Source organism: Pagrus pagrus, assembly GCF_965226575.1.
Source record: "Pagrus pagrus genome assembly, chromosome: 2".
Classification (NCBI taxonomy): domain Eukaryota; kingdom Metazoa; phylum Chordata; class Actinopteri; order Spariformes; family Sparidae; genus Pagrus; species Pagrus pagrus.
The window spans coordinates 3,292,800-3,319,283 of record NC_140186.1 but is presented as its reverse complement, the minus strand read 5'-3'; the positions used below and the strand labels follow the sequence as shown (position 1 = coordinate 3,319,283).

General features: G+C 41.5%; 1 protein-coding gene across 5 annotated transcripts; it reads left to right on the top strand.

Annotated features, from left to right (window-relative positions):
• Positions 1 to 312: 312 nt before the first annotated feature.
• LOC311274803 (MORN repeat-containing protein 4-like) lies at positions 313 to 16,452 on the top strand. Of its 5 annotated transcripts, XR_014624789.1 has the most exons (6): positions 527 to 795; positions 2,036 to 2,110; positions 9,706 to 9,820; positions 12,900 to 13,009; positions 14,212 to 14,725; positions 16,302 to 16,446. XR_014624789.1 is itself a non-coding variant. In XM_084382795.1 (5 exons), exons 2-5 carry the CDS (start codon positions 2,044 to 2,046, stop codon positions 14,367 to 14,369), a joined length of 450 nt encoding a protein of 149 aa, XP_084238921.1. In that variant the 5' UTR covers positions 313 to 439; positions 2,039 to 2,043; the 3' UTR covers positions 14,370 to 16,452. The 5 variants fall into 5 exon arrangements, 4 of the variants coding, with proteins under 4 accessions (XP_084238921.1, XP_084238923.1, XP_084238922.1 ...); XM_084382795.1 differs by lacking the exon at positions 527 to 795 and adding an exon at positions 313 to 439 and having other exon boundaries at positions 2,039 to 2,110; positions 14,212 to 16,452; XM_084382797.1 differs by lacking the exon at positions 527 to 795 and adding an exon at positions 313 to 439 and having other exon boundaries at positions 14,212 to 16,452.
• Positions 16,453 to 26,484: the final 10,032 nt, after the last annotated feature.

The following is a 26,484-nucleotide window of genomic DNA, read 5'->3' as shown; positions in this document are numbered from 1 at the left end:
GGGCCAAACGCGGGTCTAATCACCAAATTGCAACATGAAATGACACAGTATCATTAACAGGAAGCTCAGCTGCCTCTTTACAGTCCTGCAGAGGCGGCGGGCAGCGCGTAAAGAAACAGGAAAAAGACGCAAGGGCAAACGTTTTTAACGGAGGAGCACTCCGGCTAATGAAGTCGTTGAACCCGTTGCCCTCGACAAAGATGTCTCCCGCGGAGGGGCTGGACGGCAGGGGAGGGCGGCGGCCAATGGGAGAGCGCCTTGGAACGAAGTGGAGGCGCGGCGGCCAATCACATCGCGGCTCCTTGGAGAGACGCTGAGGCAGCTAGCATACACGGGGAAAAAGCGAAATAGTCGCTGAGAGGAGCAGAAATCCTCCAACTGGCGCGCTGTTTGTCAGTGATGTAGAGACAAAGGACCGAGCTGCTGTGTGTTAAAACAGGTAAAGCGTTTCTGTTTCTCTCCACGTCAGCTCACCGTGTGTGTGTGTGTGTGCGTGTGTGTGTGATGGTGTGTGTGTTTCGGAGGCTGCCAGCGTCATGCCGGCAGGATGAAAGGGATTTGGGCGCCGTTACTGTGGCAACATTAGATGGAGGATACACACGCCTCCTCCCGCGCGGTGACAGCGCGCCTGATGGCATCCGAGCGATAATTCAGCGTGATAACGAGCAGGCCTCCGCTGCTGTGTGCGGGGTTTCTGCAGCCTGGACGTGCGTGTGACGCTCCTGTCGAGGCTCAGCCTCAAACAATAGAGAGGAGAGACCTCAGAGGACAACAGCAAGCACAGCTGATCATCAGGTATCTGAGTGAAACTGAAGGAACAGACACATAAATGAACAAAAACACCTCAGCTGTAACTGTAAGTGTTTTTTGGGGGGGGTCATGTAGGGAGCACAGACAGGTGAGGGATCAGCGTCACCTACCAGGTGATGCATTAAAGGCAACACACACCTGTAGTCTACAACAGACATCTGATCACCTGCTTCAGATGTTTTATATGAAAGTTTTGCCGTCTTTAGACTTGCGATCGTTGGTAAGTCTCGCATGGGTGCAGGTAATCAAAATCAAGGACGTTGTATGAAAGCTGCTAAGTGGCGTCGGCTCGGCTGTAAAGTTACCCGGATCTCTCGTCGAGCCAGCCAGCCAGCTTCCAGTTTAGCTCCCAGTTAACTTGAATAGAAATAAAATAATATAATCTTGCAGCTCTTCTAGATTTTCTAAATATGATTGGACCTAATGGCTTAATTTATGATAATCAAACGAGTCATGTCGCAGGGGTTGTGACTCTAAAGAACCACATGCTTTTAACCATACAATCAGCACGTTTACACGATGTTAGAAAAAGTCGGACTATTGTGTCCGTCCATCTGAAACCGGACTTTTAAAGTCCATATAGACATGTTAGTCCGATCTGAAATCGCACTAAATCGAAATTTCTCAAAGTCGGACTAACGCACCCAGATGACGCGGTTGGAAGTCGACGTACTCTTTCATGTATACGCCCGAGTCGGACCCGAACTTGCTCCCGGCGTTCTGCACATGCACCACAGTCCCCGCGCCGGGCATTGACCCGGGAGTCGTCCATGGCATAAATCTGTAGCAGGAAGGCAGGAAAAACAAAATAATTACGTACATTATGAAATGTACAGCTCCGAAAAGTCATCCATGTTTCCCTCGTTTGCAACTAGCACCTACCGTGGTGGAGTCGGACATACTTCCATCAATAAATCGATTCTCCCCTGGTGCTTGTATACTGGGAGTAGTCCAATTAAAGGGCCTACTCGAGCTATGAGCGTAGCTCGACTTAAGTGTGCGTGGAAACGTATCGACTGTGTCTTGACTTCGCTGGGAGACGGGATTGTTGGTGGTGTGTAGTTAGTTTCCGTGTCTGTGTTGCATTAACTGGCTGCAGCGTCCAAAAACTAGCAATTAACCCACGCTTTATCTGATGAACTCCGAGCTGTGTCAGACAGTCACAGCATCAGGTGAGGAGCTCCAGGTCTGACATGACGGTTTCCGTGTTGTTGTTGTGTGCCAGCAGGACCCATGACCCTGACACGAGGCTCCTTCAGCTACTCCAATGGCGAGGAGTACCACGGCGAATGGAAAGAAGGCAAGACCGACCTGCTCACTCACCTGTCCATCCTCCATCACTGGCCGCATTTGCATGTTTTAATGTCATTAACACAAAAATGCATGTAAGTCAGTCCATGTAAATATCACACTTGTATTTGATTCATGTTATGAGGCTCGAGAGTGAAGTTAAGGGCAACCACAGTACTCAGACTTTATTTGCATTAACAGACACCAGTTAGGACATGTACAGCCTGAAGGCGTTTCTTGATCCGAGGTCACATTGAGTGTGTTCTCGGCTCACTGAGTGGTGCAGAAGTCAGCACTGTTTCTATTCTCAAGACAATAAAGATTCATGCAGGGCTGTAACAGACAGAGGAGAAGACGGAGAGGTACTGACGAGGGAAAAAAAAAACAGTTTGCCAACCGCCAAATACACTTCAAAGAAGAAGAAACAAAACAAAACTACGAGAGAAAAATGGAGCGAGGTCTTCAGGAATGTTTTTCCTGTTGGGCAAGTTGTGATTATTCTGTAACCTTTACCTGACAGTGGGAACAGCTTCTTCTTCTTCTTCTTCTTCTTCTTCTTCTTCTTCTTCTTCTCTTGGAGTGGAAACAGCTGATCAGTCGAGTCAGTTAAATATTCGCTCCACCAGCGCGACGAGCGACTGGTCTTTTTCAAAACAACAATGGCGGCTCCTCAAGACGTTTGCGTAGCTGCTATAGCATCAGTTTATATCAGAACTTCAAATTTTGGCGTTTTTACATGCGATTACCTCAAAATGTGCATCATATACATTGATGGAAACATGGCTAGTGTGACAAAAGCTGCAAAACATCTTTCTTGCACTGTCAGTAACACTTTGTGGAGAGAACAGAAAAGGGAGAATTTTTTTCAAAACATTTGGGTCTGTTGAATCATTAAAGGATAGTAAATTCTCACAGCCGCCCAGAATCATGACAGTTTGTCACAGCACCTCAGGCTCTCACCCCCACAGCATGTCACAGTGGATCTGGAGCTTTCTGACTGAGTCTCAGATCTCAGTGACAGTTTGCAGAGATATGGGCAGGGCTTTCCCCGAGCGCTCCCGCTGAGCCACACAGAGAGCGTTAGTCAAGTTCAGCAGTTTTCTTTCACAGCTACACGGAGCCTTGTGGGTGCCATCGCCCCATGATACAGGCCAACTCGCCTTTCAAGCTCCCGTTACAGGCCTGGATACTCCAATGAGGCCCTCGTCTCCCATGTCCGGGGGGAGGTCAGTCATTCTGACACGGTGATGTAGTGTGATGTCAACAAGTCACAGAGTTAAAGGCACTTCAGGAGCCGTGTTTTCTGTGGGAGAGAGGAGCTGCCGTTGGGTGTGGACTTTTCATTTTATAGACCTAGTGTAACACACTAAAGGAAAGGGAATAAAGAGGTATCTTACTGCTGGAAATGTTTTATACGTTTTTGGCGAGTAACACTGTACGGACACAAAAACTTTTGTTTGATCCCAACAAAACTCCACACGGCACCTTTACATTGTAATTGAAGGGAGCAGCTCATGTTTATCAACGAGGCTCGAGGACACCATAATGATGGGACTAGTTTCAGATGGATTTCAGCCTGTAAACAGTGTTGCACACATGCACGTAGACCATAAAACTGTTGCTGCCGTGGCTGTGCAATGCGTCTATGTCTGATAAATCTTTAAACACATTAATCTGTTACTCAAACTTCCTGGATCATATTTCACGCCTCACCGGTCCCTTAAACAACATACAGTGTTTTAATGAAGGGCTGATTTCAGACAGAAATCCACGTTAGGATGCCGACAGTATTAAGATTTAATACGAAAGTTAGGACGTATGATAAAACTTGGTATACGGGCTAAAACAAAGGTGTCTCTAGCAGCTGTTCAGGACTGACGGGAGGGATTTGTCGGCCTGGAGGCTCAGAAAACAACTGGAGTCACAACAGTGAAGCTAGTTAGCTTTTAAACGAACCTGCTCTCACACAGATTGCAACTAATTGGCAAAAAACAGAAATGGGTGTCAAGCTGAAGTCTGTAATACAGGAAGATGCACACACACGCACACAGAGACCATCTGGTGACAGTAGGCTCGCTGAGCCGGGATATCACACCACCTAAACCCGTATTTGCAGTTTGACAAAAACACTTTGACGACCTTTAGGGCAAGGTTAAACAAAGAACAAAAGTTTGGCACCCAAGCGAGCGTGAAGCTGCGGGGAGAAACATATGGCGTCTGCACGGTTTGTAAAAAACTGTCAAACTGGTTTGGCTGTGATGCGCTCTCAGGTTTTAGTCCACAGCAATGTATGGGTTTTTTTTTAGCACAGGCGTTTCTCAGTGATAACTGAAGAAATTAGTCCACTAATGAAGCTCATGCAGCTCTGTGTTGGCTGTCGGGAACAGCCAGGATTTCTTGGCAGTGTGTCGATTCTTTGCAGCCTTGTTGCCAGGATATAATGTTAGCAGGTAACTTTTCGTCAAACCACAGATACGGCCAAGGTTGACGTGGCATAGGCTGTGTACTATATTGACATTTGCACAAAACATGACATAGTAGTTCACATTACATGTTTATTAACTGACACTGAGGTGGAGGGGACGGTGGTGGAGTAACGTCTGATGAGGCTGTCAAACGGGCGACATTTGTAACCGTGACACTGGATATTTTTAAGGAGGCGACCTCGGGACCTTTCCAGCCGTGTTTATGGCAACTGAAACACGATATTTTTGATGGAAGGTCTGCCCATCTTCAGAAAACAAAATGGAAATATGTCATTTCTGTGGCTGAAATAAAATGGTGCGACTATTGGAGCATTCAGAAATATTCAGCCCCACTCCCAAAGTTCCCGCACCCTTGGAAAATATATACAGAGTCCTTTGTAGGCAAGTGTTGGCACCTGGCAGCCATCTTGGCAACGCCCCCGGACAGTCGACCATGGTCCTATCTAAATGAACGGGGACAGAGCCAGAACTTTAATGGTCACCTCTACATGTATAGAATCGACAGTCTTTTTTTTTAAAAGCCTAAAAAGTTTGGCGACTTTGCTACAAAACTTTTTCACGCAGGTTATGCTTCTACCGCGTATGCACAAGGTTTCATGATACAAACTTCGACACCAGCACTTAAACAAATGCAATTTAGTGTCTTATCTTTGAACAACCTCACCTTTCTCAGTAATCACATGCATTAGCATGATATCCTCCTCCTTTATGCTTGAATCCTTCATGAATCCTGCTCACGTCGGTGCAACAACGCACCGACATTAGGGAGATTTGTTTAACCATATCTGGATGTTACTTCCTTCCAGATTGCTCCCTTTTCACACATTTACTTGTAAATGGTTTAATTTTACCTGCTGTTGATAGCTTTTTAATTAACAACCTCCCCCCACCTTCCACCCTGCCTGTGTAAACACAGTTAAACTCCTCCTGGGGAAACATGTTACAGCACTTCACACACCTTTTCCCTGAGACGCACTTATTTTTTTTTTGCATGCCCGAAATATGTGTGTTCACATTTTGTTGATTTTTAACACCACATACTACACATACATGACTTAATTGTGTGTGTGCGAGTGTGTTTGTGTGTTGGGAGGTGATGTCATGGACACAGATTGATGCGTGTCGCATCTCTGCGTCCATGCATGCAAAGTCACTGTTTGCACACAAACATGAAGGTGTGTGTCGGACAGAGGTCTGTGGTGTCACATGAATAATTCAGCAGAGCGCTGGTTGAAGACAGGCCACGGGGGCTATCGGGTTACAGGAAGTAGGGTGGGTACATCCACAACAGCCGAGGCACAGCCAGAAAGCATTTACTACTGTACTTCGCCCATGCAGTCATTTAACATCGATGCATTACCGCTATTGATTGACATAAAAGCCGGACAAATTCAGCTAAACCGTAATTAGCAGAGACCGTGACCCGACAAGAGATTGGAGGGAGGCGTTACAAAGGAGCTGAGCGACAGATTAGAGTCTGTCTGGAGGGATCAAATCCAACGAGACGGAGAGGAAATAACTGTCCCTTGCTGCAGCCGTCCACTGATAATCTGTCCCTTCAGAGAAAAAGTTAGCTTCCCAGCGGTCTGTAAAGTGCTGACACTTTTGTCACTTGATTTCATTAGATTCAATAACGCCATTCATACTTTGTCGCTCCCCTTATCCCTGATGGGAGACACTCCTTCTCGGCGTTTGTAGCCAGACGACCGCTGCCTCGTTGACACACCACAGATTGTCATTTTTCAGCGGGCCAGTCCGTGAAATTCCCTCCTCGGGCTCTCACTTCGCTTGTCAGGATGAAGGCTAGGATATAAGCCCCTGTTGGCCCTCTTCTTTAACCATATATACACTTAATCGAGGCCTGCTTGTGCACACACACACACACACACACACACAAACACATCTGCACATATGGATGCAGAATGGAAAGACGACTTTGAAAATGGAATGCACAGCTCCAGATTTAGATTCTGCCAAATCTCCTCTCCAAATCTCCCGTGAAAACCCTGCTGAGATTAGGCAGAGAGCAGCACTTTAAGCAGCCCTGACAGATGGACTGCCTAATTTACTTTGCCATTAGCTGGGAGCAAGGGACAGCGCTCGCTAGGCTCACCCTTGCCTCACCCCCTGCTGAGCGGTCCTCCCCCCCCCGTTCCTTGTAAATCCCAATCCACTGCGAGGGTCTCTCCCCCCCCACCACCAGATCTTCCCCTCTTCTCTCCTCTCCACCGGTTTTATGCCACTTGGCAAGCTCACAGTAAATCCTATTCCTCGCTTACAGCTGCCACGAGGAACCCAGGACCTCCTCAGCCCGTGTCCAACGGCGCCTCACATCCAGTTATTCTCCTAATTCCCGCTGGGCCTGCTAATAGAAGTTGGCAAGACAAAATGCTCACTTCTTTCCCCGCCTGTCTACTTCATCACTGCCATCCTCCCTATCCTCAAAATTAGTCACAGAATTAGAGGGAAAATTAGGTCTCACCTCCGTGGGAACGTTTTAGGAGGCGTAAAGTAAAAGAGAGCAGCAATTACAACTGTTACCTCCAAATTAAAGTGTTAAAATAATGATGCCTGCAAAAAATCTTTTGCACAAAACCACAAAAAAAACCTCCTCACAGCTTCCAGTAATGTTCTGAAAATACTGAATGTGTTACTCATGCTGAGATTAAACCTGATGGAAATCTGTGAGTGATATCGCAGACATCTGTGAGCCTGTGGTTTGGGTTTAGCGCTTTAGTTCCTCAACTGTCTCAGGCGAGAAAATCCAAATTTGTGCTTCAGGGCGAGGCTGAGGTGGGATGAGCCTGCATGAACCATCACAGCTGACTGTGGTAGGCTGACAGCCCTGTCAATCAAGCTAACAAGCAGCCTCAACATGTTCGTAAGCAGTTTATTATTGTTTTATTCGACAGTAATTACATCTTTGAGCATCCTGCACAAGAAACTAAGAGACAACACCCACCCGCTGTTCACCCTGCTGCCATCTGGCAAAAGATACAGAAGTATCTGCTGCCGTACCACCAGACTACAGAGCAACTTCACTCCTCAGGCTGTGAGACTCGTTTACTCATCCTCAACACTCCTCCATTAAAAAAGTAGTGTTTCTTGCAAATTGCATTTCATTGTACAACCCTGTGCTGTAGAATGACAAATAAAAAACTTAAAATTTTTCATTTCGTGTTTTGGCGTCAGACTTTTTTGTCCTGGTTCCAGTTCGATCCCTTTTTGGTTTTCTAGGATTCGTACCAAGAGAGTTGCCAATGTTGCTCAAAAGTAATAACATACATAAAATGGAATGAACACAGTGTTATGTTTTCATGGACAGAATCAACTGTGCTTCTGAATCGATGGATCGCAGTTTGAAACTGACTGTAGAGTCTCAGTTCATAGTTAGTGTCATTGAAGAATTCATTCATTCAATCTTTATTTAAATCTCGAAAAATCACTGAGGGCAAGCCTTCATGTTCAATGATGTCGAGAGCATAAATAAAAAAGCCATGGGTGCAAAAATGTGAGAACAAACAGAAACAACGAACATAATCACAGAGCGAATAATAACAGATGAGAAACAATATGACAGAATACAAATAAAACAGAAAAAAAAAGTGCTTGAAAATGACAAGAAACTGCAAACGAACGCAAATAAAACAGAGGTGCATGAAAGATAAATGGCAAGACAACCGTACAGGACAGCACGCAGTTAGTAACAGTTACATTCAGATGCTGAGTGGTTTGAAATCAGAAGAATAGGCGACGCTGTGTTGAGTTGTATCTCGTATTTTACACTGGGATTATAATACCTTTATCATAAATACTCAGAACTACACTCAAGTTGCACAATGTTTGAAAAAAAGTCAAAATAAGAAGAAGCAGCACGACTGCAAAACTGATTCCTGATGCTGTCTTTGCATTTCTTCCTTTAGAGAAGTAGAATATTTGTTCTACAGGTTCAGCAAAGTGCTTCCATACAGATGTATTATCTATAGTTTTGTTGTTTAAGAGAGCAGGAAAGGCTGTGTCGGCAGATACTCAATGTTGTCTTATTGGTATCGAGCATGAAAAAGTTGTATGGACCCATCCCTAGTGCACAGAGAACAATCCACCGCTCAACATCAGCAGAACCAAGGTTTTCTGAGTAGCTTCTTTAGGATTACCAGCAGTGAGAACCTATCTTAGTCATCACACATCACCAACCCGGTTAACTTTCACCGAGGAGTGATAAAAAAGCATCCTGACTGGAAACATCACAGACTGGCATTGGTTCGAACATGGCCCAGGACAGGAAGGTTCATCAGTGGGTGATTAACACCGCCCAGGACGTCACTGGTACCATCTACAGAGCGTTAGCGACAACCCAAAAGATACTAAAAGACAAGGCCTGACCCAGCCACGGTCCGTTCATCCTGCTGCCATCTGGCAAGAGATACAGAAGTATCCGCTGCTGTACCACCAGACCACGGGGCAGCTTCTTTTCCTCAACTCATCCTCTCACAGTCCATTATATAAAACAGATAAATACATTGACCCTGAACCTTTTCCCTTCTTATATAGAAAAATTACAACAATAAAAGAACAATATCTGAGCAATGCTTGATTGATTGTTTATGTTCTGGTCACAAACATCGACGGTAGAAGAGCTTCTCGAAGAAAATGCAATACACTTATTTGTCCAATTGTATCAAGTATCCTTGAGGAGACAAACGTAGTATGGAGCTTTGTCTGAATGAGACGATATATCATCGATAATATAATGTAACCAAGGCTCCATTCAGGTTTTGTTACTTCATATCTACTTAGTTTCATTTCGCTGCCCTCAACACGCATGTGAGTCGTGAGTTTCCATCAGCGCTGCCGACGGATTGTTATGTATCATGAGACGAGTTTTCCAACAACCTTTTTTGGGATCCGATGACAAACTGTCGTAACATCACCTGCTGCTGTTTCTGCTTTTTATCCATCTGGCCCATTTTTTTGTTTTTAAGTAAACTGAACCTAATCTATCAAAAGCACTTAACTCAGGTGTGTGTGTGTGTGTGTGTGTGTGTGTGTGTGTGTGTGTGTGTGTGTGTGTGTGTGTGTGTGTGTGTGTGTGTGTGTGTTTGCTTGCTTGCTGCTGCAGGTCTGCGTCATGGCCTGGGTCAGCTGACCTTCAGCGACGGGACGTGCTACACCGGACAGTTTGAGAACGGCCTCTTCAACGGCTGTGGGGTGCTGGTCTTCCCCGATGGCTCCAGGTCTGTGTGCTTCACTTCCTGTTTATTTGACCTTTGACCTTTTTCAAAATAAAATCACTCATTTAAAAAATGATTCCAAAGCTTCACCTAACAGTAGTTACAGAGCCGATTGTATGTTTGTTGAATTGGTTAATCGTTTAAAAGAACAGGAAAAAAATGTCCATCATTACTTCGGGCTACATCTTCAAATATTGTCTTTTTCTGACCAACAGCTAAAAAATATAAATATATTTAATTTAAAATGAAACAAAACGGCAAGAAGAAACGAATCCTGACATTTCAGAAGCTGGAAGAGTGTTCGTTGTTTTTCCCCTGATTAATTATGATAAATTGATTTTGAGCGATAATTTTTTGTCATTAACATTCAGTAATGCTGGTAAAGTGAAAGTCACCCAACCTGTATGAATAGTATTTGAGTAAAAGTGTGAAAGTATCCGATATTAAATGTACTTAAGTATCAAGTTAAGTACAGATTTGCCCCCAAAATGTAGTGGAAGTATAAAGTAGCAGGAAATGGAAATGCTCAAGTACAGTACTCGAGTAAATGCACTTAGTTACACTCCACCACTGACAGCAGGTTGGTTAAAGGATGAGTTCAGCTGTTCTAATGAAACTAAAGCTGCAACTAATGATTACTTTCATTATTATCGATTAATCTGCTGATTATTTTCCAGGCTGATCGATTGTTTATTCTATAATAAATGTCGACAACATGTGTTTCCTCAGGGTCCAGAGTGCTTCTCTGGTCCAACCAACAGTCCAGAACTTGAAAAAAGGCTGAAAAGATTATCAATAGTTGGCACATATTTGTTGCGGCTCTGAATGACAATCAATAAAACAAAAAAAGATCCGTACAGTTTGGTTCAGAAAGTCACGTGTAGATCTGCAGATATTTTGTTGTTAAAGAAATCCTTTCTTCTAAAAATTGTTTAAGTACGCTGAGTCCAGAACAGACGGAAACATCTGCTGCCTTTTCTTTGTTTATCGATCAGAAAAGAATTTAATTAAAAGACGTGGCTCCGTGACCCAAACGGATACAGAAAATAGTTTGGATTCATGCTCCTTCAAAAGTTTTTAATCTGCTCTTTACTGTTTAGCGGGAGGTGAGATGTTCAAGTACGTGCCGAGGATGTTTAAGAAACGAAAAGTGTTTCCTGTTCAAGGCCAGCTGTTGAGAAGAACAGTTGATTAATTCTCTCAAGGGGCTTTTGGAAACATGTTTTTTAAGGTTTTTAATAAATATAAAGCAGAAAATCTGTCCTTTGAGGATCAAATCGACCTGAAAGGAGGCTCTGAAAAATTAGTGTTGTGCTCCTTCAGCTGCTTTGATCCACAGCAGCTACAATTAACTGCAGCTGAAGTGTCATTTGAGAAAATAAAGAATAAAGAATAAAGACTCTGCTGTTGAACTGTTGATGTTCGAGCATCAATCAAACTTCATTTTATCTCTGGGACTAAAAGTCAGATGAAGGCAAATGTCATCGGCTGCCAAATCAATTTTTCTTTCAGTTAATAATTATTTATTAATATTAATTAAACTCATGACACAGGAAAGTGCTTTCTTTATCTTCCTGTCGATGTTGGAGTCCTCTGCCCTCCTGCGGTTCAGTGTTGTGTCAGTGTGCAGCGGTGTGACATTGAAATGATGCCCAGTTTATTCACGCTATGTGTTTAAAAGAGGACGAGGTCCTGCCCTCTGAATTAAACTACTCCAGCTAATAACTTCTGCAAAACTCTGAAACTGAAAGCTCTGAATAATGCCATTAATGAATAAAATACTCACTTCCTGCTTGTAAATAAAGCAGCTTTATTAGTGGGATACTGTCCGATTCTGTATCGCCTGTGTTGGGACTTTTTTATATAACTCACTCGTGTGAAGTTCGTTAAGGCTCAGCTGATTCCAGTCACTTGATCTCGAGCTCTTGGCCGTGTTTTGAGAAGCCTTTTGGATGATTTTTTAATGCAAATATCAGACAAATAATATGGCTTTCTGTGCGATTAACAGGCAGAACGAGGAATAAACACCAGATGTATAAAACTCCACAGATATTCAGGTGTAGACATCTGTGTACGACCAAAACAGGAAACATGCAGGGGAGAAACATGAGGAGAAATGTTAGAAGCAAAGACGCGGTTGAAGAACAGGAAGCATAATGTTACTGAGCGTGAACTTGAAGTCATGATCGATCAAACCGACAGAAAGAAAAGAGTTTTATTTGGAGGCTTCAGTTCTGGCTTTAGCAACAAAATGAAGCAAGTGAAACGGCAGGAAGTGACAGAAGTTGTGGATGCTGTGAGCTCAGAGTCACAGACTTTTAGACATCTAGACACCTGAAGGATTCATCCCCAATTATAAAATAATCTTTATTTACGTTTATAAAGATTATGTATTTCTTTGTTTTATTTACATAAGGATCATTGTCATTATAATTTATCATAACACACACTGACAAACATATTAAAAACAAGGTGAACGACTCGCACATCACTGTAAACATAGTGAAGGGTTTTTAAACTCTAGATGTATCCTGACACCATGTAGTGAAGTGGACAACATCACTAATCAGACTGAAAAGAAGGATGTGCACCAGTTCTCTGCCTCTGTGGATTTTTGTACATTTGCAACATTAGCCAGGGAGTTAGGAAGGGTCGGGTACTGCCAAGATGGCGACGGCTGGTACCACCGACCTAGATCTTCGTTATCTGTACGCAGTTTATCTGCATTGTTTCTGTCAACTCTAATCTAGTTTCTAAACTGGCACGTTGTGCGAGAAGCGCTAAGAAATGCAGCGTTAATCACCTTCTTTGTGCGATTCTAATGATTAGAGTTTAATAAACGGACACAGAGCAACAAGATGGTAAATAACAGGTAAGTTTTGTTTCTACAGTACATTTTTAACACCAAGCACAAATAGTTTATGCTTTTTTTTTCCATTTTCATACCTGAAATTCCAACATTCAAGGCCAATATTTCTACAATGCAGCAGCCGAGCCTCAGTTTTTACTCACGTAGCATTAAAAGCATTCCTCACGCTTTTGAAAACTTTATCAATGTGTTGGACGTCCTTTGTCTTTTCAGGTACGAAGGTGAATTTGTTCAGGGCAAATTTCAAGGCGTCGGCGTCTTCACTCGCTTCGACGGGATGAGATTCGAGGGCGAGTTTAAAGGCGGCTGTGTGGACGGCTACGGTGAGACCACTCGACTCATTGTCCTCAAAAGAGAAAGCAAATGAACCAGAACGTTCTCATTTTAATTACTCTGCGCTGCTTTTCAATGTGAAGGTGTGAAGATCATAAAAACCTGTGACCTCACAGCTCAGGGTTCAATGTGGATTGGATGGAATATGCAGGGCTCTGGTATTATTTGATATCAAACCATTGTGAAAGGAAAAAGTCAGTCAGTCAGTCAGTCAGTCTCCGGCTACTTCAGCTGTTGAGGAGCTTCGACGCTGTTTTGCTGTGAAGCTCCAGAAATGTTTTGTTGACTATGAAACTTACCCGACTTTCCATCAGCATGTGAGGAGGAGATGATGTCTGAATTTTCCGTTTTTGAGTGAACTTTTCCTTTAATTTTCCTCCTGTTAATGAAGGTAAAAACAATTGAAGCCTTTCAGAGTCTTGTTACAAAAGGATGGTGCGTCAGAAAAGAACATTTCTCCGGGTTTGTGTTTTTTTATGTCTCAGTTTGACGACCTTTGAGTTTCTCGCAGCACTTCGCGTCTCGCGTTGTCGCAGTGTGATTATTATGTTCTTTGTTCTGATACCAAACATTTTAAATACTTTTTTGATTATATTCAACTGTGAAACATGTTAATTGTCTGGTCGCAAGCCCGCTGTGAGTCTGCAGCTCAGCGTCTCTGGAGGCAATCAACACGTTTTTATTTGAAGGCAGCCGGGTGTCCGGGGTGGAACAACGCGTCGCAGTGACAACTGCCTCATTTTTGTGCTTGTAAAAATAAAAGGTGCAACATAAAGATTCCTTCTGTTTCCTGAGATGTGACAGCAGAGTGGAGTTTTTAAAAGGAAGGGCTTCGTTCCCTTCATGTTTCTCTGTGTTAAAAATTAACCCAAGTTCAGGTAACAGTTAACTATAACCCATTGTATGAAGAGAACACGTACTCAAACTGATGACAGAAGATTAATGAGTCTCAGTTTAGCTAATATTAAACCAGATATTCTCAAATAAGGGATTAACAAAGGATGGAGAGAGAGTTCAAAGAGCAGCCGGGAAAAGTTCAGTTTGCTTTTTAGTAAAAAACTTCTGAGAAATTCATCCAAAGCAGCCAAAACAAGGACTTATCCCTCACACTTATTCAGTAGTTGTAGAAAGGCTGCATGTCGCTCCTGTTTGCTTCGATGAAATATGTCACGAGGAGTCTTGTCTGATCCAGGAGTGCTGACGTTTTCGGACGGCGGCCCCGGCGGCGGCGGCGGCGGCAGCCACGAGGGCCTGTTTGAGACCAACCAGCTGATGAGGAGGGAGAACAGCCAGGGAGCCGTGCAGAGAGCGGAGGCGGCGGCCGCCAAGGCCCGGGCTCTGGCCATGTGACCCCCCGGACTCCATCACCCACAGTGCCCCAGTACCAGGATCGTCCTCCTCCCACCGTCATCCTCTTGGTTTGAACAGCTGATTATGTTTTTCACCAAGACGTTCATCTCCAGTTTTTTAAGATTCATGTTTTGTACTTTCTTATTTTATGTCTCATACGTTCAGTATTCTCCGGAGCACAAATCAGCCGATTTGTGTTCGTCGTATATATAATTCTCTTTTTTTCCACATCTGATCAGAAGCCACTGATTCGGGATCAGCCGAGCCAAACAAAGATTCTCTGTTCAGTCGACACACTGGTGCTAAATCTGCTTCAGGCTCAGAGAACCTGACAAAACACGCCTCTGGATTCAAAAGTGCGTATTTGTTGTTTTCCAGTAAACTTTTGACAACAACTTCCGGACGACTGGTTTTTAAAACTGGGCTGACTATGGTTGAAAAGTTGAGAAGAATCTGAATCTTTATATTAAATCTGTATTAAATCCCTGATTGAATCACTTATTGATACTAATTAGGTTCAGTTTTTTGTCAACTTTTGAAAGCAATCAAAGCTCTAAACTACTAAAACTCGAAGCAATTTAGATGTGTAATTATCTTTCACTGCCGGAGAAGGAGGAAATTTTTTTAGTGGCCGCCTAATTAATCTTAACAAACAACCTGAAAATGAGATGAGCTGCAGGAGAAGAGAAACATGTCTGACACGCTGAAATAACAGCGTCTCCTCTCCTTCTTACACACTTTTATCATTAGCAAGTTACTTTTCTGCAAAACTCAACACGCATATCATAAAGTTAATAAGCTTAAGCTGTCGATATAATGTGGTTATAAAGATTCTGACTGCTGAAACTGAAGCGATGAAACTTTCTGATTAAAATAAAACGAGTCGACATCTTGACTTCCCAATAATCTCTCTTCACAGGAGGAACTATGTCATTCGGTACTAATTATAACAAACGAAGTGTGGAATTGGTATCTTCAATTAATTAATTCCAATTAACTCTAATTTTCCTGATCTGAATTTCGGGTCTAAGGTCAGAGGGTGTGTCTCCGGCTGCACAGACTCTAAAACGCTTTGAGGGGAAAGTAATCATTTGTGATTTTGAGCCATAAAATTACTTTTTTTGTCAGCTGAGCACGCAAAAACTAAAAATTTGGCCACAGGAAAGCATCAAATATGTCAAATACAATTTCAAATATTAATTAATTGATGAATAATAGAATTGAGCAATCACCAGCTGCTTACAAACTAAAATAAATGCTTGTTTGCTTGTGTTTTCCTCATAATTAAAGGTCCCGTATTGTAGAACGTGAGCTTCCCTGTCCGTCCCGATTATAAAGCAGGTCTAGGTGCTATAAAAATACTGCGAGGTATCAAAACAATGCACACGGCCCATGTAGAGAATCTGTGCCTTTTAAATGAGCCGTCAGCTGATGCAGCCTGTGCTCAAGCCTGTGAGAGCCAACCTATCAGAGTGGACTGGGCCCTTAAAGAGACAGAGCGTTCAGACGGAGGGTGAAAATAGGTGCTGCAGCAAAAGTAATGGTGGTTTTTGAACACGAAAGCATTTTCTAGTACACAAAATAAAAGTATGAACCTGAAAATGAGCATAATATGGGACCTTTATTACAAAATAGTTATTCCAACAGGACTTTACAAATTAATAAAGTGATCAAACCTTTCCAAACTTTCTTTTCAACCATGTTTTGCCCAGTTTTAACTTTGAAATACATTTTAACCTACAAACGTCCAGATCAGTGCTTTACTGGGTTTCCTGCTCTCCTGTTAAAAAGGCGCATTTGCTCTGACATCTGACCTTTTAGTGGTGCTCTAGTATTTAAATACAGATTGTTTACTATAAGTTATCTTCAGGAAGTCGATCTTGGCTGAAGTAAATGTGAACAGTATCTTTTTGTTGTTTTTCTTTCACTCAGTGCCGTTAGTCTGATCACAGATCAGCGGGAACATCCCCCCCTCAGTGCCAACCACACAGTGCCAACAGGCTGCAGCTGATCCAGAATCAGTGGCTCGTCATGACAGAGGAAGTTGAGGGGGGTGTAGAGGATGGAGGGGAGGGTGGGGGAGGAAATGCCTGCAGTGTCCAGGGTACAGTAATGAGTGCAATTTCTGTTTTGGAGGTGCAATTTGATAATAACGTGCAATTTCTGCCTGAAAGCAAGATTCCCCTTCCAGCGGGGTTTTTACATTTTGAGACGAGGAGCCGGCTGCTTTTGTCTGCGTAAGAGGCTTTGTGGGTCACAGGGAGGCTCGTCTGATGAAACAGAGGCTGGGTGTCGAATGACTCTGAGAACTCGAAGGCTTTCATTACAGAAATACATGAAAAGGACCTTTTTTTTTTTTTTTCACATGAAATCTGATATTTTTTCTAAAATTCGTGATGATTTGAGAGCATCGTTTCAGGAATCCATCATGTGCTTTAACTTTAACATCAGGAATAATTTACCAAAACGAGACTTAACGATCATTTCGAATAATTTCTTTTCTTGTGTTTTTGAAATGAAGCTCTTTTCCTTCAACCTGGGAGGCAAAAAAAACAAAAAAAAACGCTCTCGTCTGCTTCACGCAGCTAGTTTTTTTTTTTTCTACTTTTCACATTAATGATGTCACTTTCAGTGTTTAGTGTTTGTGTACAAATCACCAAAAATCCCCCCTCACCACTGTCAAAGGTAAAAAAAAAAAAAAGGTGTAAGCGTCACCGTTGTGAACCTAAAGCTTGTGACTTAGCTCTAACTAACACATATTTCATACGTGCGTCGTGCCTGCTGGGGATCAGCGTCTGTCTGTGTAATGAGACCGGTGTGTAGACGTGCCATATGTGTGTGTGTGTGTAGTCGTACTGTGGGGTTGATGGGTGGGTGGGTGAGATATTAAATGGGAAATGGAGTTAATTGTCGGTTATGTGATTATCTCGGAGAGCGATTAATTTAGGATGTGGTTTGGGGGGCTGATGTCTTCCCCACTGACCAATTTGACAGCGACATGGAAAACAGCCGGACTGATGGAGGCATCTCACACCTTTTAATTGGCTCTGGGTATTGGAGCAGCGGCACCGTTAAATGGAGCCGACTGTTGCCTTTAGCGGAGGTGGTTTTCAGTCTTAAATGATCTGTCAGTCTTGGACACTGTGTGTTATTAACAGGCAAAAACCTTGTGACTTTGTTTCTTTTAGCGGTTGTTTTTTTTTTGTAATGATGTTCTGTATTGATCCCGCGTTCGTTCACAGTTTTGAGAAAAAAAAACCTTTGGGGATCACCGAACCCTTTAAATCGCACCTTAAAAAATCTCAACTTGAAAAGTTGCCGTTTGATATTAACACAGAGGATGTTTTCACTCAACAGCAGCGGTCGTCGTGAGCAACACTGTCCATTTTGTCGATTCGACTGATTTCATGTTTCACTGTGATGAAGGAGGGTGCAGTCGAAATCCACCTTTAAAGAATTCACACATTTCTTTCCGCCTCGGACCAAAACTCTGAGTCTTAAACAGGATCTCGAGAAAGCTGAGAGTTCGTCTGTGGAACCTAAATATTGAGACACTTTATCGATCAGCTCTGAATCCCAGTGGATATTTTTTTGTTTGTTTTCTGCAAAATCAAAAGAGCAACATTGATCTTAAAACATGTTTTAAAGGAGGGGACACAATGATTATCAAACACCATTGGAATAACACAGGAACAGTTTGTTGCCCAATTAAGATGTCCTCAACTCGTCTAAGCTAATTGTTAGCTTAAAGGAACAGTTCCAGATTTTCGGAAATACACTTAAACATGCTGCAGCCAGCTTAGCTTCGTTAGCATGGAAACCGTAAACAGGGCATGGCTCTGTCTGCGGTCGAAACAATCCAGGCAGGCAAGCTGTTTCCTCCTTCTTCCATTCTTTATGCTAAGCTATGCTATTATCAGTGCCCGCTGTGATAATAATCTTCTCATTTAACTCAAGGTAAGAATGCAAAAAAAGTGTATTTCACAAAATGTCGAGCTAAATCAGTCCGGTGTTTCAGAATTACGTCTCGTTATGTTTCGTTTCCATAATTACGGACATCGCTAACATGAGAACGAAGCTAATTTTCTCTGTTTTTAGATGCACATGGAGCTTTATTACGACAAAAACAGGACAAATGATGCATGGCAGCACACAAGTATTTATTAAAGGATTAATGAACCACTAAAGTAACGCATGCACTCGATGTTTCACAGCTCTCAAGTTAGCTTTCTAAATATGCAGTCAAACCTTTCACTTAGAAAAAAATGCATAAATACAGCTGCGTTATAATCATCAATCTGATAGCTAATTCATTCATGCAAACTTCGACTACTCGAGGCTTATCCTGGACCAAAAAACAAACTTGAGGAGTTTCGCAAACACATCGGAGATCACAGACTGAAAGAGCGGTTTGGAAACGAGGCGTGGATCTTGTTTATTGTCGTTGTCCGCATCATGATGAAAAAAAAAAAAAACGTTATCCCGAACTATGCTAGCAGTTTCCTACTGTTTCCAAGCTTAAGCTAAGCTAAGTGAGGCTAAACACCTCTTGGGCCTATAAAATTTGTATCTATCATTTAACAACATCAAAAAGTGTCTTTCTAAAATGTCAGACTGTTCCTTTAAGTTTAAACGAAGGTCTAGCATATATTTTTTTTATACAGGGATAACACACGCCAACCTGTCCGGCTCATATCTGGATCATCCGACGTCATTATCTAAAGATCAGGAAGTGATCGTCTTTGCTAAAAACTCGTTACAGATGTAAAAATAAAAACTCTTTTTTTGAATATCCTGTTTTAGAAAGTGATTTTAAACCACGTGAGGAGACTTGATGCCTTTTAACTGGCTTATTATAACAAAACATGTCAATTTTGAGATTGTCTTTTTTTTCATTGAGGCTATACGACTGTTTATTTTACACCAGGTCTGTATTGTTGTTGTTGTTGTTCTTGTTGTTGTTCTTGTTTTTCTGTCAAAATCTTCAGTTGAATGTAATTTTTTTTTTTCTCTGTGTGTTTTAAGAGGCAAAAATCTGAGTCCGTGTTGATAAAATATGTTTACTTGTGTCACTTATCCTACACACACACACACACACACACACAGGAGGCCTGGAGATGTAATCTGTGACATTATTTCCGATGGCTCCACAGTGTTCACCTCTCACACTCTCTTTCACACACACACACACACTAAAGCCTGTGCCGGCCTGATGTATGGCACAAACAAAAAGCCAAACACATTTACCATAATCACCACTATAATGAGCAAACAAGGAAAGAGCATTTCACTGCTCTGGTAATTGTTGTTCTACAAGGGAAAAAAAAAAAAACGACACAGAGGGAGTTTAACAAGTGCCTGGAAAAAAGAAAAAAAAAACCTTCTTCTACTACTGTGCTTTGAATACTTTGAATACTGCCTGACTGTTTTACTAACTTTTTCTTAAGTGTGACTCTTTTTTTTAAAAAGCTATTTGTCTTTTCTCTGCTTAATGAAGAAAAGTAAGAAAAAGGCAGTGCGGGGGTGGAGGGGCAGCGGTCGACCATGTATGTATCGCACTCCGGTGAGGTTATAGCCTGATGACCGCCGACACGACGGACTCGCTGCCTTCACATCAGCTCTGGGCTCAGTTTCAGGCAGAACAGCTGGAAGACGGAGAGTAAAACAGTAGATGTGACTGCGTTTACATTAAAGCTTTGAAATAATACAACTATTCAGGAAATATCTTGATTTTCAACAACGGAAGGACGAGAAATTAAACTGTTCAGGTCCCACGTTATCTAGCAGTGATGACTTTATTTTGAAATCTGTTTCGATACCAGCCACCTAAATACGCTGATTTTTTTCATCAATCCATGAATCATTCCCAAAAATGTCAAAAAATTCCTAAATCCATTTCTTTATCGGGATCCATACCAAAAGTTAATAGGGTCTATTCTGGGCCGAGAAACATCCTCCATCGAAGTTTCACGGGAATCTGCTCAGTAGTTTTTGTGTAATCCTGGTCACAAACCAACCAACTAACAAATGGACAAACTGACAGAGGTGAAAACATACACACCTCCTAGACAGAGGTGAAAGAAATTTGAGTGTTTAAGGTTATTTCCAGATAGTTTGCTCAGTTATGAATGTGTTTTTATTTCACACACTAAGATATATTTTCTTGAAACGGTACCTTCAATTGTGGAAGTACAGAAAAGACAATCAAAGGTCCACTTATCAGAGCTTTCAAACATGTCTGACCGTTTTCATACAGCAAACGGTGCTGACTCAGGTGAAGACCTGATTCTGGCGGTATGAGCACCTCTTCTTGAGCTTGCTCGTGAAGCTGTTTTGTAACCTTCTGTTTGAAGGATGCATAGCACTGAAGTGATATCTATTAGTGGCTATGTAATATGATGATGAGACTCCTCGATTCATCCTCAGCACTTCGCCATAAAAAACGAAAAAAATCTTGGATATCTAATCCGATGACGGGCATTAAGGAATAAAATGTTATCGTTTAAAGGCAGTCGTTTTGCTGCCACCGTCTCGTAATACAGAGGTATCTGCTGCCGTACCACTAGACGACAGAGCAGCTTCACTCCTCAGGCTGTAAGATAATTTCCTGAATCCAATCCGATGACAGTATGTTACGCTTTAATGATAATATGCTACGTTTTAAGCTAGTTGTTCTGCCGACGTCTGGTAACACAGAGGTATCTGCTGCCGTACCACCAGACTACAGAGCAGCTTCACTCCTCAGGGTGCGAGACTCACGAAAAGAAACTAATCCGACCCGGTGACAGTCATTAAGAATAACTACAGTATAATGACCATATAGAAATAGCCAGCCTTCTTGCTGATGGTCCAATTTGCTTATGTAGGTCATATCCGAGCATCAGTATTAAAACTGGGACTGTTTAATAACCAGTTTAAAGTTCCTTGTTGTATTTTTGAGGCTGTTTCTGAAGTTGAATTTGGCTTGAAGCTGCAGATTTATGGCTAAAAAGTAAGTAAAAGCTATCGTTCACCTTTAAACTGAACTCGAACCACTGATTTAAGAACGTATCCTCTATTTTTTTCATCCGGTGAATAAAATCTAGATAACGTGGGACCGTTTGAACAAACCCCTCTGACACAACATGTTGTATGTTTCACGCGGGGCTCTGTCCCGGTTCTGGCACCTTTAAAAACACTGACAAAAGCATCTGAACACTGAAACCTGTGGCCCGTTGTTGTTGTCACAAAGCCATAATGTCACTTTTGTTGGTTTTTTTTTGATGAATTTGTTGCAAGATGATGATGATGTCAAGAAAAAAAAAAAAAAAAAGAATCAGTATTCGGGGCTTTTAAAAATGGAAACGAACCCGCAGGGGAACAAATAAAGGAAAAATGCATGAAACTCAACCGGACTACGAGCTTTTTCTTTCTTTCTTTCTTGTTCGTTTGTGTTGTTACCGAGCAGGAGGCCGCTGGGACACATGAAACACTCAAACCGCAATGAAAAGGTGCACACAACCACAACACACACACACACACACGTATGGAGGGATTTTGAACTCTGATCACACACCTCGGCAGGTCTGGTGATTATTTGTGGAGCTCGGCTGTCAGATATCCCTCCTCCCCTCCCCCTCGCTCCGTCCTCCCTTCCCCCCACCCACTCGCTGCTCCGCTGTCACTAAAATAGCTTTAAGGTGTGTTTAGGTTGGACTTTAACCCCGCCGCCTATTTCGTCTCCTTGGCAACCGTCCAGAGTTGCCTTAATTTGTATCATCTCAATCTCAAGTGCTGCAGCAGTTTTGCCTCTTTGCCCCTAATCATAGAGCCTGTTGCCATGGCAAAGTATTTAAATATGCTCTGCAGATCATCTTCACCTAACGCACCAGAAGTGGCAGCTGTGTGTGTGTGTGTGTGCGTGTGTGCGTGTTTTCTTTTGTTCCTTCACTTAAAAAAAAAAATGAATTCCTTCCTTCCTCCTAGCTTCGTGCTTCATATCTTGACTCTCCCCTTTCTTAAAAATTAATTTTCCAAACGTGATTTCTCTTTGCTTTTTTTCTTTCCATCTATTTCCCACCGGGAGTCGGGGTGGGGGGGGTCTCCTATTTTTTTTCTATTTCACGCCTTCCCTTAAAGAGAGAAAGGGTCTTTGTCTGTTATCTTATCAGTGAAGCTTCACGGCTCCCAAAAGCTTTGGCCATGTTTAGAGAGGAAGTGCAACGCGGCATACTGATAAGAGCGAGGGCCCGGCACTGCAGGGAAACGCACGCCGCCGCCGCCACCACCGTGCACGCAAACTGTGAGAAATAAAAACTGGCAGTGTAACGACAATAAACAGAAACACACCCGGCCGGGTTTTAATTGCTCTGGGTTCCCACCACTCTCAACGGCACATTTGGGAGTTTGTGCCTGTGTGTGTTTGAGTGTAAACATGCATGCATTAGTGCGTTGGGGGAGGTATATAATAGGTGTATTCATCTGCTAAATAAAAATTTCAGCAGCTCGCACTCTTCCTCTCCGAGCTGCTGCAGCTCAAGGATGAGAGGAGGAGGAGGAGGAGGAGGAGGGTTAGACGGATACATCAGACTGATACTGGCTTCTTATTATTAAAAATCATATATCAGCTGCTTCCAGGAGAAAGAAAAACAGGAGTCTCGTTTCTGTGGCGTTTTTTACTCTGAGGAGACGCAAAGTCTGATTATCTTTTGGGATTCACAGGTTTGGACTGAAGACACAGATTATTTATTGATACTTTGGATTGAAAAATAAAATGTTTCGGATCATCCAGAGACCGAAGAAACACGACCAGACAACGGCAACATCCTCAGTTAGATCCTGGCTGTGGAGCTTCTCTGCATCTCCGTCCTCTGTCTGTGTCACTGCTGTAAATGTCAAAAACAGGCAAAATGTGCAACAATTTTGTTAAACCTGATGAACTGTAAAACATTCCTCTTCCTTTTGTCTGTTTCAAATCATTTTAGATTGAATATATTTGGGTTTGGGGCTTTTGATTGAACAAAACAAGACATTTCAAGAAGGTACTTCGGCTCTGGGATCTTGTGATGGGGCATTTTAGGGCACATTGGTATTGACAAAATGTATGAGTTGTGGCCCGAGGAACAACTACTTTAAAAAAAAAAATCATTCACTATTCATGAGGTTTGTATATAACAACTGTAACTGGATAAAAAACCCACTAGTGCCATTTTTTACACCAAAATTAGCGTTGAACAAGGGGTTTTTTTTGGGATGCAACCCAATAAATTTATGTGACTGACTCCAGGAAGAGGTTGCCTTTCTTTGGTTTTCTTTTGCGTTACAATCATCAAAAACGCACCAGCGACGACAGCAGAAACAGCTGATCAGTCATGTGAGCTAAATGTTCGCTACGTCAGAGTTTATTTGGCAGATCTGTTTCCATCAAACATTTTGTGCATTGACACTGATTCAAAAGACAAAAACCACCTCAAGTTTGTTTTTGTTTTTTTTGTTTTTTTCATTTTCATAAAATTTCTAATGCCATATTTAAAAATGCTTTATGGAAACACGGTTTACGTCGTCTTCTACATCGTCTTCCTTTCGCAGTGTGTACTAAATAAAGAATGAGCGAACACTTTTATGCCTCATCTTGGTTTCAAGTCAATTTATTTACACATCCCAAAAATCACATCACATTGCCTTAGTGGGCTTTACAACAGTATACAGTGAACCACATCCTCTGTCCTTCAGCCCTCGATTCGATTGAGGAAAGACTCCCTGGAAAAAAAACCAAAAAGCCATGGAGCGAGGAAAGAAACATAGAAGAAACCTGGCTTTAAAAAGAGGCGTGCAAATAAATGTTACACTGGAGAGTTGTCGTGCGACGTGCTTTTATTTGATTTTGAAAATATGTTTAAAGATCCTCAGAATTCAGAGTCAGACTCTGATCCACACCTTCATTTTTCTTCTCCACATGATCAAGTTATTACAGTTCTCCCTCAGGCAAGTCATCAAAGCCCATCTTGATTTTAAGACCAGGACACATTAATTTTATGGTTATATTTTAACATTTCAACATGCTACCGCCTTCTCCCTGCAGGTGCTGCAGGCGCAAAAAGAAGAAAAAAAGAAAAAAAAGAGTAGAGGATGAGCAGATTGAAGGAGGGCGAGAGGGATGGAGTCGCATGTATAAATGTTGGAGAAGGAGGAATAACACTTGAGCTCAGCTAACAGACCCGAGGAGAGGAGGAGGAGGAGGAGGAGGAGGGATGGGAGGGCACAGAGGGATGTGAAGACATGATCTACATATTCAACATTTTGAGTCCCATCAAGGGAAAATCCACACTTTGATGCTCAGATACATCTCATCCATCCGCAGCGTTCACTGGATTCCAGACGTGTTGAAACAGATTTCTGTTCTTCAGCTCGGAGATGTTTGAACTTCGGCAGCAGTGGAATGTAACAGTGGTGGAGTACATTTACTCAAATTTGAGATACTCAAGTATTTTCTCCATCTGATAGCTTTAGGCTACGGAAGCCCTGAGGGGCCAGGGAGAACGTTTTCTGGTGCTCCTTTTTCTAAGTTCTAAATTTTTTTTTTTTCATGTGTCGAGCCGAGTGAAAGATACATTTTCACTTGTGAATTTTTTTATTTTATTTGTGAGTATATACATTGTGAGTCCTAATCATGATGCAGTCTGAGTTCACCGTAACTACACTTCAATGAATAAATAGTGTTCACCTATAAAACTTCAAAAATTTTACTTGTGAAAAAAAATCATTTTTACTCGTGAAAAAAAATAATTTTCACTTGTGAAAAGAAACAATTTTCACTCGTAAAAAAACAAGTTTCACTGTGAAAAAACAAGTTTCACTCATGAAAAAATAATTTTCACTCGTGGGGAAAAAATTTCACTCGTGGAAAAAAATATTTTCACTTGTGAAAAAAAATCAATTTTCACTTGTGGAAAAAAATAATTTTCACTTGTGAAAAAAAAACTAATTTTCACTTGTGAAAAGAAACAAGTTTCACTTGTGGGGGGAAAAAAATTTTTCTGGTGAAAAAAATAATTTTCACTTGTGGAAAAAAAAAAATTTTCACTCGTGAAAAAAACAGGTTTCACTCATGAAAAAATAATTTTCACTCATGAAAAAAAAAACAAGTTTCACTTGCGAAAAAAATATTTTCACTTGTAAAAAAAAAATAATTTTCACTTGTGAAAAAAAACAAGTTTCACTCGTGGAAAAATAATTTCCACTCGTGGGAAAAAATTATTTTCACTTGTGAAAAAAAATGAATTTTCACTTGTGGGGAAAAAAAAACAATTTTCACTTGTGAAAAAACAGGTTTCACTCGTGAAAAAAAAATTTCACTCGTGAAAAAAAAATTTCACTCAAAAAAAAAACAAAATCCACTTGTGGAAAAAAAAAAAATTCACTTGTGAAAAAAAAATATTTTCACTTGTGGAAAAAAAACAAGTTTAACTTATGAAAAAAACATTTTTCGCTGGTGAAAAAAAAAAATTCATTTGTGAAAAAAACAAGTTTCACTCATGAAAAAATAATTTTCACTCGTGGGAAAAATAATTTTTACTTGTGGGAAAAAAATGAATTTTCACTTGTGGGGAAAAAAAAACAATTTTCACTTGTGAAAAAACAGGTTTCACTTGTGAAAAAATAATTTTCACTCGTGAAAAAAAATTTTCACTCAAAAAAAAACCCCAAAATCCACTTGTGGAAAAAAAAAATTCACTTGTGAAAAAAAATTATTTTCACTTGTGGAAAAAAACAAGTTTCACTTGTGGAAAAAAACAAGTTTCACTCGTGGAAAAATAATTTTCACTCGTGGAAAAAATAATAATTTCCACTTGTGGAAAAAAATAATTTTCACTTGTGAAAAAAAAAAAATTTCACTTGTGAAAAAAAAATACTTTTCACTTGTGAAAAAAAAAAATTTTCACTTGTGAAAAAAAAAAATTCACTCATGAAAAAGAACAATTTTCACTCAGCTCAACACAAGAAAAAAAAAAATCCTCATCTTCCTCTTGGCTGTGGCTGTGATTCACTATTCACTGTAGACACATTGATGAGAAGAGCTGAATACCCAGAATTCCACCCGTGACACTAAGGGCAGCCTAGCGCCATGTTTGACAAA